The 14,736-nt window shown below is 50.0% G+C and overlaps 1 protein-coding gene across 2 annotated transcripts in view; it reads right to left on the bottom strand.

Annotated features, from left to right (window-relative positions):
• The window catches only part of STOML1 (stomatin like 1), a 17,628-nt gene that overhangs the window by 1,379 nt on the left and 1,513 nt on the right, over positions 1 to 14,736 (bottom strand). Inside the window, exons 2-7 of one of the 2 annotated variants that reach the window (XM_015409733.1) lie at positions 10,587 to 10,693; positions 7,259 to 7,408; positions 5,418 to 5,621; positions 3,287 to 3,518; positions 2,496 to 2,618; positions 640 to 849 (exon numbers count right to left, since the gene is read on the bottom strand). In XM_015409733.1, coding sequence (XP_015265219.1) covers positions 640 to 849; positions 2,496 to 2,618; positions 3,287 to 3,518; positions 5,418 to 5,621; positions 7,259 to 7,408; positions 10,587 to 10,693 — 1,026 coding nt within the window. The remainder of the gene's footprint in view (positions 1 to 639; positions 850 to 2,495; positions 2,619 to 3,286; positions 3,519 to 5,417; positions 5,622 to 7,258; positions 7,409 to 10,586; positions 10,694 to 14,736) is intronic. The other variant, XM_015409734.1, reaches the window with a different exon arrangement.

Genomic DNA, 14,736 nt, shown 5'->3' with positions numbered 1-14,736 from the left:
TTGTAGAGGGCCCCCCCCCCGGCCCCCTGGTCCAAAACAGTCTAGGGGCACCTTTAAGACCAAGTTTTATTCAGGTACAAGCTCTCCCTCCTCTGCGAGGGCAGATCTGCACATTCCCCTGCCCCCCAATAGCTAGCAATCCAAAACAGTCCAGTGGCACCTTTAAGACCAAGTTTTATTCAGGTACAAGCTCTCCCTCCTCTGCAAGGACAGATCTGCATGTTCCCCCAGCCCCCAATAGCTAGCAATCCAAAACAGTCCAGTGGCACCTTTAAGACCAAGTTTTATTCAGGTACAAGCTCTCCCTCCTCTGCGAGGACAGATGTGCACGTCCCCCCCCCAATAGCTAGCAATCCAAAACAGTCCAGTGGAGCCTGAGCGGTGGGTGTTGCCTTCTGACACACTTCCGCTGATGTCAGGGGGTGTGGCGTATGCAAATGAGTTATGCTAATGAGCTCCTGCACCTCTTTTTCTACGAAATGACCCCTGATGGCTACCCTCCTGAAACTTCCCTCATGGAGGACTTGGGAAAGGTAATCCAGGAGAAGAGGGCCCTCAGATACTGCGAACTCGAACCCTTAGAGCTTTCCAGGCCTGCGTTTCTGCTCACCCAGTTTCTTATGGCTCAAACCAACTGACCTGTGGAGAGATCGATGTAATAGGTATTCTGCTCTCCACTCGGCAGCAGGATGTTGAACTGGTAGCAAGCTCGGATTTGGTTCACTAAGGACTCGGACAGGTGTTCATCCACGCTTAGCAGGAACTCCTCGGGATCGAAGTGCTTCCGGATGTCCTGGACCATGGTCCTGTTGATAGGGGCAGTTTCGCTCTGTACCTCCACACGTTCCACTGGGGGGGGGGAGATAAAAACGTTTTAAGGAGCCAGAGGAAGGAAGAACAACAACAAAACCCCTCAAAGAAACATTTGAAGGCAGCCTGATCTTGACGGATTCCCTGGTCTGAGGGGCATAAACAATCAGGAGTCAGGGGCCTGTCGAATCCAGAGTCTCCTGGAAACAGTGATTCCCAGGCTTGAGGGGCATAAACAATTAGGAATGTTTGACAGTGTTGAATTCGGGGACTCCAGGGACTCCTGGAAAAAGTGATTCCCCAATTTGAGGGCACAAACAATCAGGAATCAGGGATTTTGTTGAATCCAGAGTCTCCTGGAAACAGCGACCCCCAGGTTTGAGGGACATAAACAGTCAGGAATCTTTGACAGTGTTGAATTCAGGGACTTCAGGGACTCCTGGAAAGAGTGATTCCCAGATTTGAGGGCATAGGAATCAGGGATTTTGTTGAATTTAGAGTCTCCTGGAAACAGTGATTCCCAGGTTTGAGGGACATAAACAATAAGGAATCTTTGACAGTGTTGAATTCAGGGACTCCTGGAAAGAATGATTCCCCAATTTGAGGGCATAAACAATCAGGAATCAGGGATTTTGTTGAATCCAGAGTCTCCTGGAAACAGTGATTCGTAGGCTTGAGGGGCATAAACAATCAGGAATCTTTGACAGTGTTGAATTCAGGGACTCCTGGGGAAAGTGATTCCCAGCTTTGATGGCATAAACAATCAGGAATCAGGGATTTTGTTGAATTCAGAGTCTCCTGGAAACAGTGATTCCCAGGCTTGAGGGGCATAAACAATCAGGAATCTTTAACTCTATTGAATCCGGGGACTCCTGAAAAGAGCGATCCCCCAATTTGAGGGCATAAACAATCAGGGATATTGTTGAATCCAGAGTCTCCTGGAAACAGCGATTTCCAGGTTGGAGGGCCTTAATCAATCAGGAGTGTTTGACATAGTTGAATTTAGGGACTCCTGGAAACGATGATTCCCAGGTTTAAGGGGATAAGCAATCAGTAATCCGGGAGTCGACTTTGTGGAATTCAGAGACTCCTGGAAATAGTGATTCTCCGGTTGGAGAGGCACAAACAATCAGGAATTGAGGACTTTGTTGCATTCAGGGACTTCTGGCAAAAGCAACCAACGTCACATTCTATTCATTGCTTTCTTTCAACTGTGTGATGTTCTCTTACCCGACCTATGAAACTACATTATACGAAGTCCCAAGTCACATTGTTTACTCTTCCTGGTGACTGGTTTACTCTTCCTCTTCATCTCTCCTGAGCTCCTTTTAACTGGGGACTGAACTGTTCCATGTGCAAAATATGCGCTCGGCTGTTGAGCTACGGCCGATCCCTTTGAGCCAAAACCATGCGAAACTGTCCATATCGTATTTAACCCGCCCCTTCCTAAAAGAAGAGGAGGGCAGCAGATGCCATTCTCCCTTCCTCAATTTGGTCCTCACTACAACCCTGCAAGGTAGGCTCAGCTGAGAGACAGCAACCAGCCCAGGGTCGAACTGGTGTGTTTTGTGGCATAGTGGGGGATTTGAATGCTGTTCTCCTCAGTCACAGTATCTTCCACACTGGCCATCCATCCCGATGCCCCCTGAGATGACGAAACCCAGGTGGCGGACGGAGGAATTTACCTTGTGCTCGGATCTCATCATGGCCAGAGACAACTACCTGCTTTCTTTCTCCCCAAAGTGAACATGAGGTGGCACCGCGTGAGGAAAGGGAAGTAGTTTCTTCGCGTACCACAGTATTAACTTCTGGAACAGAGTGTGACAAGATAGGACAAGGCTCACGGATACAGGCAACTGTAAGAAAAGGATTAGGCCGGAGGTCCCCAACCTTTCCCCGCCTGTGGGCACCTTTGGAAGTCTGACATAGTGTGGTGGGCACAGCTACAGAATGGTAGCCACAACATGGCTGCCGCAGGAGGCGGAGCCAGCCACAACATGGCTGCCGCAGGAGGCGGAGCCAGCCACAACATGGCTGCCGCAGGACGCAGAGCCAGCCCCAAAATGGCTGCCGCAGGACGCAGAGCCAGCCCCAAAATGGCTGCCCCAGTTTGCCACCAACCACACAGTGAAGATCCTTGTGTAGCGGAGGCAGCTGCTGCTGAAGCAACATTGTTTTCAAAATCTGCCAATCAAATCTCCAATGGCCAGTCAGAAGCCTTGCTTGGCAAAAGCCCCACCTGGCCCCAGGACACCTGATTTAGAAGCTAATCTAGGCACTTCAAGCAGTAAATGAGCAAACATGGGGAAGAGGAGCTTCTGTTTTGCCACACTGACGAGTAGCCAAATTCATGGGGTCTAAATAGCTAAGAGAGCTTCCACTGTCAGGGGAAGTCTACCTCAGTTCACTCACTACCAGGGACACAGGGTTTCTTATTTCTTTTTTGGTCAGGCTTGGGTTATCGACAGATGATCACCTGTATCGAGAGGTCCCTTGGGGCTGGTCCCTGCTGTGCCTAAGCTCTTGCCAAAGATGTGAAGGGCCAGCTGCTGAATGGTGTTATCCAGCCCTTGCATCCCAGTGACGGAGTTCATCCTGTGGGTAGCTCCCGCCACCGTCTCCGGGGGGACCTGCAGCACAGCCTCCAATATCAGTTCCACTCGGTCCACCTCAAGGCCCCACGTCTTGGTGACGTCATTGATTTCCAGCTAGAAACGAGGAAGGACAAAACAAGCACAATAGACAGACTGCCCCAAGTATTGGTTGTTTGGGTCTTCTCAATGATGCGCGGAAGCGGTCGGTTCTCAGAACTGTTGCTTCGGCTGGCAAGAAGTGATTAACTTGCAGCAGCTGCGGACTGTCATCTAAAGCAGTTGACAACTTGCAATTCAGAGGTCTGCCCTGGCAACAGCTTTCTATTGGCTCAATGGCTTTTCCTTCTGCACTGAGAACTTCAGGCCCACGAGGGGGAAAAATTTGCCCCACAAGCCACAAAACCCTGGCTGCAGGCTTGTCATCAGCCCATAATGGCTTGGATACTGATAGGGGTATTTTCACCAGTTCCTCACTCCCACTGGAGACCTCTGACTTCCCCCTCATTCTACTCCTGAGGGTCCACTGTGCCCAAGGAGCAGGAATTTGGGGGTCTTTTGGGGGGCTGCAGCGGGAGGGTGCAGTTGAGGTCCCTTCTGTGAGCAGAGATTTACCATGGGATCCAAGCCAATACTTTGTACCACCGTCGTCAATGGATAAAACAGGGTCCCAACCCATGCTCCCTCTAAGCTGTGGCCAAGTGTGAGCAAAAATTCTACTTTGTGAGCTACTGGCATTAAACGTTGTGAGGGAGCAACGTGGCTGCTGCATGGATTAGTTTGCTCCGGGGCCATCCTTCCTGAGCCGAGACAAAGATGCGTGAGCTGGAGGCTAAAAAACTGTGAACAAGCGCACACTGACTCAGCTTAGAGGGAACACTGGTCCCAACTCCCAACCATACTTTTATATGAAATCGTCTTCCGTCTCTTGGGGGTGGGATGGGGACACAGCAGACTGGGCAGGAAGCGATGCCCTTGTTGAGGTCCCTTTTCCCAGGATCACCCCTGCTGTGGTAAAATATCACTGCTGGTTTGTCGAAGAGCACCGCTCAAACCAGCTCATAGAATCATAGAGTTGGAAGGGACCTCCAGGGTCATCTAGTCCAGCCCCCTGCACAATGCAGGAAATTCACAAATACCTCCCCCCCACACCCCCAGTAACCCCTGCTCCATGTCCAGAAGCTATCAAAAAAACAAACAAAAAACCCTCCAGGATCCCCGGCCAAACTGACCTGGATAAAACCCCAAAGTGGCGATTGGCCTTTCCCTGGGCATGTAAGAAAGGGCCACGAGAACTAAGCACTGAGGCAACCCTTCCTGCCCTCTCTCCCATGATCTTCCTGAGTTCACCGAATCAGCATTGCTGTCAGATGGCCATCTAGCATCTGCTTGAAAACCTCCAAAGAAGGAGAGCCCACGACCTCCCGAGGGAGCCCGTTCCGCTGAGGAACTGCACTAACTGTCAGGAGGTTCCTCCTAATGTTGAACATCAGGAGGAACTTCCTGACAGAGTGGTTCCTCAACCCAGGGGCCACTGCTATTTCCAGTGGCCCCCCCCCCAAAAAAGGCAGAAGCGGGGCTATTTTGGGGCAGGAACGCACAGGAACGGAGTTCCGGCTGGCTCCCAAGTTGGCCACGCCCAGGAGGAACTCATTAGCATAATAGGCCACACCCAACAGCAGAAACGCATTCGGATTGGCGACATTAGGGGTGTGTGGCCTAACATGCAAAGGAGTTCCTGCTACAAAAAAGGTCCTGGGTTTTGACCACAAACAAGGTCAACAGAATAAGAAGGGAAAGGTGGGTGTGGCTGGATGACCACAGTTCTGTTAACATAGGTGTGTGGCCTAATATGCTAATGAGCTGTGCTGTCAGGGCTGTGGACTAATATGCTAATGAGTTTCTGGTGTTGGGTGTGGCCCATTATGCTAATGAGTTCCTGCTGGGCTTTTTCTACAAAAAAAGCCCTGGGCAGAAGGCGGGATCCGATGTCTCGGCGACAACCCGGGGGTTTACCAAGAGCTGGTCGCTGATCCGCAGCTTCTCCGTTTGGATCTCCCGCAGGTACTTCTTCAGCAGAATCTTGGTCATGACGTTCTGAGCGGTCATCCGTGTCGCCATGTTGAGGTCTTTCACGGTCATGACGGAAAGCACCGGATCACAAACGCGGAACTGGACATCGGCTCCGACGGACACCAGCGCTCCGTCTTGCGAGGTCAGCTGCAGAGACCGAAAGAACGAATGCCGAACTGTCGATCACACATTTCGGGTGGAAGCCAGCGCGGGGTACTGCTTAGAGTCTTGGACTAGGGCAGTGTTGGCGAACCTTTTAGAGACCGAGTGCCCAAACTGTGACCCAAAACCCACTTATTGATCGCAAAGTGCCAACACGGCCATTTAACCTGAATACTGAGGTTTTACTTTAGAAAAAACGACTCATACATTAACTTAAGATGATCCAAACAAAGTAAGGAAAGCAATCCCAAATGCTTTCATTTACTTAAAATTATTTGGCAGAGAATTCGACACTTTAATGACGGTCTGGGCCTGGCTGGGGCGATGGCACGCGTGCCCACAGAGAGGGCTCTGAGTGCCACCTCTGGCACCCGTGCCATAGGTTCGCCACCACTGGGCTAGGATCTGGGAAACCCGGTTGCAAATTTGGGTTTAAATTCCCCCCTCTGCTGGGTGAACTTGGGCCGGCTGCATTCATTCGACCATTTAGAAGAGAGATGACAAAGTTGGGGGGGGGGGGCGATGATAGAAGGTTATACAACTACGCGGGTGTACAGAGTGGACAAAGAGAACTTTTTCTCCCTCTCCCCGAATACTAGAACTCGAGGGCTTCCAATGAAGCTGATATGCAGTAAGTTCCGGACGGACAAAAGGAAATATTGCTTTACTCAGAGAGTGACGAAAATGTGGGATTCGCTGCCAGAGGATGTTGTGACGACCACAGGAATAAGCAGCTTTCAAAGGGGATTAGAGAGGTTCATGGAGGAGAAGTCTATCGATGGCTACCAGCCACGGTGACTGAGGGGAACTTCCACATTCAGAGGCACTAAATCTTCTGAATCGCAGAGCCAGGAAGCAACATCAGGGGAAGGTCTCGGCCTGTTGTTGGCCTTACAGAGGAACTGGCTGGCCACTGGGTGAGACGGGAGGCTGATGGACCACTGGTCTGACAACAAAGTCAAACCTGTTTAAGTACACAAGAACATAAGAACATAAGAACATAAGAGAGGCCAATGTTGGATCAGGCCTAGGGCTGCCAAATGCAGCCGGGGGGCGGGGAATCCCCCGTTTCGGAGCCCCGATTCCCGGCGCACCGGAATCGGGGCCCGGGGAAAACCCCACCCCCACGTGCGCGTCACCCGGAAGTGACGTCCCCTATCTATACCTTGTGGCTAATAGCCACTGATGGACCTCTGCTCCAGATGCTTATCCAATTCCCTTTTGAAGCCGTCCATGCTTGTAGCCGCCACCACTTCCTGTGGCAGTGAAGTACTTGCAAGTTCCGTGTGGCTCAATTTGTTTGAGCCTTTTTGCTATCCCCATTCCTCCTAAGGAAAATGCAGGTGGCCCTGAGCTGACATGTGAGTTGCCAGCCTCCAGTTGGGGCCTGGAGATCTCCTGGAATTACAACTGCTCTCCAATCTACAGAGATCAGTTCCCAGAGGAAAAAATGGCTGCTTTGGAGGGTGGACTCTCGAGCATCACGTCCCCGCTGAGTTTTCTTTCCTCTCCAAGCCCCACGCTCCTCAGCCTCCGCCCTCAAAGCCTCCGGGAATTTCCCAACCTGGAGTTGGCAACCCGACCAGACACCCACCTTTCTTTCCAAAACAGCAATGGCTCACCTTGCAGGGCGGGATGTTGAAGGCGTGGGTCCTCAAGTCCACGCGTTGCCATTGGTCGATGAAGGGGAGGAGCAAAACCAAGCCCGGCCCCTTGGGGGCTCGGATCCGCCCCAAGCGGAACACGATGACTCGCTCATAGGTTGGGACTGTCTGGAGAGGAGGGAGGAGAGCAAAGTTAAGGCAAGGCGTGAACTCAAAGGAGGCCTTACTTGTTAAACCGTTTATACCTAGGGCTGCCGACCTCCAGGTTGTTCACAATCTCTCTCGTCGGTCGTGACTGACGAGAGAGAGCGAGAGAGCGTGGGGGCACGTCGGCGCTGAAAGTTTAATTGCTTAGACTGGAGAAAATACCTGATCATAACGGCAGGCCTGATACTCTGCCAGTTTCCTTTACCGAAGACGGGATCTGACCGCCGGAACGTGGGAGGTCACCGGAAGCCACATTTAATTATTTATTTTTTCCCAATTTATATCCCGCCCTCCCCGAAGGCTCAGGGCGGCTCACAAGAGGCATAGAGGCCATGTTGAAACAGTACAACAGCATGAGAACAATATAAAATACACTATGTTCAATTCAATTAAAAATACGGTGCTCCAAAATTACTTGAATTCAAGATGGGATTCGAGAATTATTCTTCATACCAACACATCCCGTTTCTACTTTGAACACTTGTGCAGATTCTGTTTGTGCTTTGGACACGGTGCAGTTTGTGATTCACTTGACCCTGAAATACTGTTCTTGGACTTTCCCCCTTTTAAGGGTTTTTGTATGGTTCACTGACACAGGGGTAGGGCCACGTGGGGCCTGTGTCCGACAGGGCTTCTGACTGGCTGTGCAGATTAGGATAATTCAGGTCTCTTTTTGTAGCAGGAACTCCTTTGCATATTAGGCGACACACCTTTCATGTAGCCAATCCTCCAAGAGCTTACAGCACTCTTCTTACAGGGGCTACTGTAAGCTCTTGGAGGATCGGCTACATTAGGGGTGTGTCGCCTAATACGCAAAGGTGTTCCTGCTACAAAAAGAGCCCTGAAATATTAGAAACAATTATGACAATATCTATTTCGATGATAACATTCTTTCGTCTTCACTTTCGTAGCACGACATTTCACAGGGGACGTTCTTGTTTCTTGGTTTTAAACGCTGTGATCCCTCTGGCAATATTATTAACCTCCCGGTTGTCGCTGGAGATATCCCGTGGTTACGACCAGTGTTCCCTCTAAGCTGAGTTCGTGTGAGCTAGCTCACAGTTTTTTAGCCTCTGGCTCACAGATTTTTGTCTTAGCCTAGGAAGGATGGCTCCAGCGCAAACTAAGTTATGCAGTAGCCAAATTGCTCACTCACGACTTTAATTCCAGTAGCTCACAAAATAGATTTTTTTGCCCACAAAACTCCACAGCTTAGAGGGAGCATGGGTTACAACTGATCTCCGGGGCGACAGCGATCAGTTCCCCTGAAGAAAACAGAACGGAATTTGAGTCCGGTGGCAGCTTTGAGACCAACAGGGTAAGATTTTGTGTGCACAGCACACTTCACACAAAAACGGGAAATAAAACCTCAAAAGCGAGTTACAGGGAAAAAGAGGGTATGTGTGTAAGCCATTGGGAGAGGCCACTCAAAGCAGAAATTGGAATGAGCGGCTGCTGGTAGGATCAATAGATAGCAGCCAATTAGCTCGTACATTCAAGAGTTAACAAAGAGATGTGAGAACGAAGTTAAGAGTCCAGCGACACCCCCCAAGAAAAACCAAGTTCAACACTCCAAAGAGCTGGAATTACAGCTGATCTCCAGAGTAGTAGAAGAAGAGATTGGGTTTATACCCCGCCCTTCACTACCCAAAGGTTTCGCTACCCAAAGATGTCTCAGAGCGACTTACAAACACCTTTCCCTTCCCCTCCCCATGACAGACACCCTGTGAGGTGGGTGGGGCTGAAGGAGCGCTAGAAATTGCTGTTTTTCAAGTACAGCTCTGATAGGACTGTGGCTTGCCCAAAGTCATCCAGCAGGTACAAGTGGAGGAGTGGGGCCTTAAACCCGGTTCTCCCACATTAGAGTCCGCACACTTAACCGCTACACCAAACTGGCTCAGCTTCCCCTGGAGAAAATGGCTGCCTGAATTCTATGGCACCAAACCCTGCTGAAGTCCCTCCCCTCCCCAAACCCCGCCCTCCTCAGCCCCCGCCCCTCACATGTCCAGGTATTTCCCAACCTGGAGCTGGAAAGCCTATTTATCCCCCGCCTTTCCTCGTGGCTCAAGGTAGCTTTTTCGTTCTTCCTGCAGAATGGCAATTTCCAGATAAATACAAAGAGACCTGCCAGTTGCCAAATTATCAGAATTACAAAATCAACCGGGGAACCGTAATATGCAAATATAATTTAGCAAGTAAATGAATATCTTAAGTGCTACATACAAAATAGTTGCTTAAGTACATATAACAGATAAGAGAATCGTCAGTTGTATTGTATTATTAACGAAGCTGTCGACTTTTCTCTTCATTTCGATTCCAGGCTTCCTCAGAAGTAGATTCTCCCACTCAACAATTTACATTTACTGCATGGCGTTTCTTTTATTCTCCATACATTCTTTATGCTTGTCAAAATTTATATCATAACTAGGAAATGATAACCTTCATGTCCGGCTCCGATCCAATCTGCTTGCTCTATTCCAAGTTAGAATAGACTACTGATGAACCCCAGTTATTATTATTACTTATTTCATTTGCAAAACTTATACCCCGCTTTTCTGCCCTTACAAGGGCCGCCAAAGGTGACTAACAATTTAAAGCGTGCAAGCTAAAATTTAAATTTTTTATTTATTATTAGATTTATACCCCGCCTTCCCTAACGGGCTCAGGGCGGCTACAACAGAGGCAATTGCCATAACAACGGCTAAAACAACATAAAAACAATAATTAAACAGTATAAAACAGTCATTAAGTAAAGTGCGGTGCTCTTGATGTTAAATTTTCTTAATCCAAGATGAATTCCATTCATCAACCTAACCTGACAACAAGCATTCTTCGGTTAACTAGGCGTTTGTGACCATTAAAATCAACCTCCCGTCCCAAAAGTACACATCACTGAAACAATTTTTAGAAAAGTTTAAAACAGAGTTTAAATCAGGGTTTCCAACCTCCCGAGCCACAGTCTGGCCACGCCTGGCTTAGAAGGAGCATTGAATATCAGTGCTGGTTTCTGTCCATGATCTGGAGGTCAACCCAGGTTCAGGCACAGGCCGGAAACAGAGGCAGCTCTAAAGCCAGCCACCGGTCTCTGCATCGCCCCTTGAAATGTCTTTTCGACCTCTGTCCGTCCGCCACCTCTTACCTTCAGAACGAACCAGCCGGAAATCGGGAAGGTGAGGATGGTCAGCAGAAACACCAAGGCGATGACCGCCTGGTGGCAGAGCTGTGAGAAGAACCCTTGAGGTGCACCTGAAAGAGATGGGAAGTAAAGAGAGAGCGGGGGTGGCCCCCAAACCGCCATTCTCAGCATCGCAAAGCCCCCCCCCCCGCAACCCACCATAAAAGATAGCATCACTACAATTGATCGACCAGGTCACTAATGCTTCCCTCATTACACACAGAGGGATTCAAATGTGGAATTAGCCATGGTGGCTGAAGAGAACCTCCACGTTCAGAGACAGACAATTTCTGAATCCCAGCACCAGAAGACAACATCAGGGGAAGGCCTCGGCATCTCTGCCCTGTTGTTGGCCCTCCAGAGGAACTGGTTGGCCGCTGTGTGAGACAGGATGCTGGAGTAGATGGACCATTGGTCGGATCCAGCAGGGCTCTTCTGATGTTCTTATGAAGGCCTTGGCCTCTAAGCCCTGTTGTTGGCACTCTGTGGAACTGGTTGGCCACTGTGTGAGACAGGATGCTGGAGTAGATGGACCATTGGTCGGATCCAGCAGGGCTCTTCTGATGTTCTTATGAAGGCCTTGGCCTCTAAGCCCTGTTGTTGGCACTCTGTGGAACTGGTTGGCCACTGTGTGAGACAGGATGCTGGAGTAGATGGACCATTGGTCGGATCCAGCAGGGCTCTTCTGATGTTCTTATGAAGGCCTTGGCCTCTAAGCCCTGTTGTTGGCACTCTGTGGAACTGGTTGGCCACTGTGTGAGACAGGATGCTGGAGTAGATGGACCATTGGTCGGATCCAGCAGGGCTCTTCTGATGTTCTTATGAAGGCCTTGGCCTCTAAGCCCTGTTGTTGGCACTCTGTGGAACTGGTTGGCCACTGTGTGAGACAGGATGCTGGAGTAGATGGACCATTGGTCGGATCCAGCAGGGCTCTTCTGGTGTTCTTAGCAGGGGAGGCCTCAGCTGCTATGCCATGTTGTTGGCCCTCCAGAGGAACTAGCTGGCCACTTTGTGAGACAGAATGCTGGACTAGATGGACCACTGGTTGGGTCCAGCAGAGATCGTCATATATTCTTATGAGAAGAAGAGGAGATTGGATTTATACCCCACCCTTCACTACCACTATCTCTCGGAGTGGCTTACAATCTCCTTCCCCTTCCCCTCCCCACAACAGGCACCCTGTGAGGTGGGTGGGGCTGAGAGAGCTCTTTCGAGAACTGCCCTTGATAGAACAGCTCTGACAGCCCTTGTGACTGACCCAGGGCCACACCTGCAGCTGCATGTGGAGGGAGTCAAACCCGGCTCTCCCAGATTAGAGTCCACTACACCAAACTGGCTCTCAAGCCACCAGACTCCATTGCCACTATGACAGCATATGGGGAACAAGTTACCCGAAATTCTCCTGCCTGTCATTTCAACAGAAAATCTTGTTATTGCTGGTCTTGGTTTTTTTTGAGCGTTCGGGGTAGTGATACCTGGCCAGTTATGAATCACCACAGTGCTTTTGTTGAGCATAATCCATTGCCAACTCCGCAAGCCGCCTGTCTTTGTTCCACCCCCGAATGCGTGCTGTTAGAAGTCGGTCCCGTCAGCGGGTAAAAACCATGACAGGGTATTATAATAAATCCGTTATGTATTGGGATGGGACGGCCCACTCTCAGTGCATCATTTAGGGATAACCAGAGGTTAGAAGGAAAGGAACCAGTTGTGGCGGAGCGGTCCCACTAAACTCCCAGAGAGCCGGCGCTCTGTAGAACGCAAGGTCATAGAACCCACAAAACGTGTCGGCCGGACAACTCAACCGAGACAGAAGCCTTCAGAGTTCCATTTAATCAAGTTCCGAAGGACAGACGTTGACGCCACCTCCAATGAAGAACACGCTTACTCCCGTCTCCGGAAGATCCCTCCTATGTCCTTTAAAACTCCATACATGAAGAAACAAAGTGAAGCTAGACACACGCAAAAAAAGCCTCGACCACGCTTACCGTACACATGGGCTACAGCTCGCTAGAACAGCTGTTGGCGGTACAGAGGGAATAATTCCACCAACACCTGTTTCCTCGGCAATGACGGCTAATCTGTTGCCCTGACCACGACACATCCCAACCCCCCTCGGCCCTAAGTACAGACTCTTTGGTGGTGGCACCCATTTCAACAGCCCTAAAGCAGACTCGTTTGCGGGGCCGTGCAGAGGGGACATCCCTCTGAATTGGAAAAGTAAAAGGTAAAGGTTCCCTTGCTCGAAAGCCAGTCGAATCCGACTCTAGGGTTGCGATGCTCATCTCAGTTTCAAAGCCGAAGAGCCAGCGCTGTCTGAAGACATTTCCGTTGTCATGTGGCCGGCATGACTAACCAAGGCGCACGGCACGAATACAGGAAGACAAAAACCAGCCCTGTGTCTGTCTATCTAGTCCTAGATTGGGTCGAGTGGCACATTTAAGACCCCCTCCCCGCTCGAAAGCTGCCCGAGGCTTCCGCTTTTCGCCCACCATTTAAAAAAAAAAAAAAGCATTGCCGGTGTGCGCATAGGCAGAAGTCTGCCACCGCCTTATTAAAAAAACAATGTTTAAACAGTGCCTAGTTTTAGCGTTGAGACGAGTTCAGGATCTCACGGAGGCCATTTTCGGGGTAAACGTTTAAAGAGAAGGGTTCCTTTAAAATTTAAAGGGAAGTGTTACGGCAGCGAAAATGTGCACAGGCCCAAACTGAGAGAGAGGGAAAAACCAACACCCACGCACGCTCCCACGTGTGGACGACGGGGAGCAATGTGGCTGTGCAGCGATCCAGAGCAAGGAGGTGAGTGTGATCGCGATTCTCCAGGTTAAAAAAAACAACGCATCGGGGCCGGAGGAATTTAAACCGCTCCCAGCACGCCGTCTGACTGCACCCTATACGTATCTTATTTATTAATTAATAGTATTATGCTTTTAATTGTTTACATTATTGTATATTGATTGTTTATCATTATTGTTGCAATCCGCCCTGAGCCCTGGTGTGCAGGGGAGGGTGGACTAGAAATCCAATAAAATAATTAAAAAAAAATCTTCTGGTCTTGGTGGCCAAGATTCCTTAAGCTGGTGTCGGAGAGACTGAATGTCCCAGCGAATGGCAGGGATGGAACAACTTGAGGTTTCCCCCCACTCTGTGTCAAATGATCTTGGTGTGATGGTGGTAGAGAGTGCTGTCTAGTGTACTGGCCCCACTGATGGCACTTGGTATTTTTGGCCACTGTGTGACAGAGTGTTGGACTGGATGGGCCATTGGCCTGATCCAACATTGGCTTCTCTTATGTGTGTCTCTTATGTTCTTATCAGGGCTATTTTTGGGCAGGAACGCACAGGAACGGAGTTCCGGCTGGCTCCCAAGTTGGCCACGCCCAGCAGGAACTCATTAGCATAATAGGCCACACCCAACAGCAGGAACTCATTAGGATTGGCTACATTAGGGGTGTGTGGCCTAACATGCAAAGAAGTTCCTGCTACAAAAAAAGAGGCCCTGGGTTTTGACAACAAACAAGGTAAAGAGAATAAGAAGCAAAAGGTGGGTGTGGCTGGATAACCACACTTCTGGTAACATGGGGGTGGGGCCTAATGTGCTAATGAGCTGTGCTGGCAGGGGTGTGGCCAAATAGGCTAATGGGTTCCTGCTGTTGGGTGTGGCCCATTATGCTAATGAGTTCCTGCTGGGCTTTTTCTATAAAAAGAGCCCTGGTTCTTATCAAGTCACAGTCAACTTATGGCAACCCCAGTGGTATTCTGAAGGCATGAGACATTTCAGAGGTGGTTTGCCATTGCCCGCCTCTGTGTCACGACCCTGGTATTCCTTGGTGTTCTCCCATTCAAATACTAGCCAAGGCCGACCCTGCTTAGCTTCCAAGAGATAACAAGAGCAGGCTAGCCGGGGCTGTCCAAGTAGAGGCCTTGGTTTGGTAAAAAGGTAAAGGTAAAGGTTCCCTTGCTCGAAAGCCAGTTGAGTCCGACTCTAGGGTCACGGTGCTCATCTCCGTTTCCAAGCCGAAGAGCCAGCGCTGTCCAAAGACGTTTCTGTGGTCCTGTGACCGGCATGACTAAACACCGAGGCGCACGGAACACTGTGACCTTCCCACCGAAGTGGT

This window comes from Gekko japonicus, unplaced genomic scaffold (genome assembly GCF_001447785.1).
Source record: "Gekko japonicus isolate JY-2015 unplaced genomic scaffold, Gekko_japonicus_V1.1 scaffold3962, whole genome shotgun sequence".
NCBI lineage: Eukaryota > Metazoa > Chordata > Lepidosauria > Squamata > Gekkonidae > Gekko > Gekko japonicus.
Note: the sequence above shows the minus strand (reverse complement) of the source record. Positions and strands in the feature narration are given on the sequence as shown.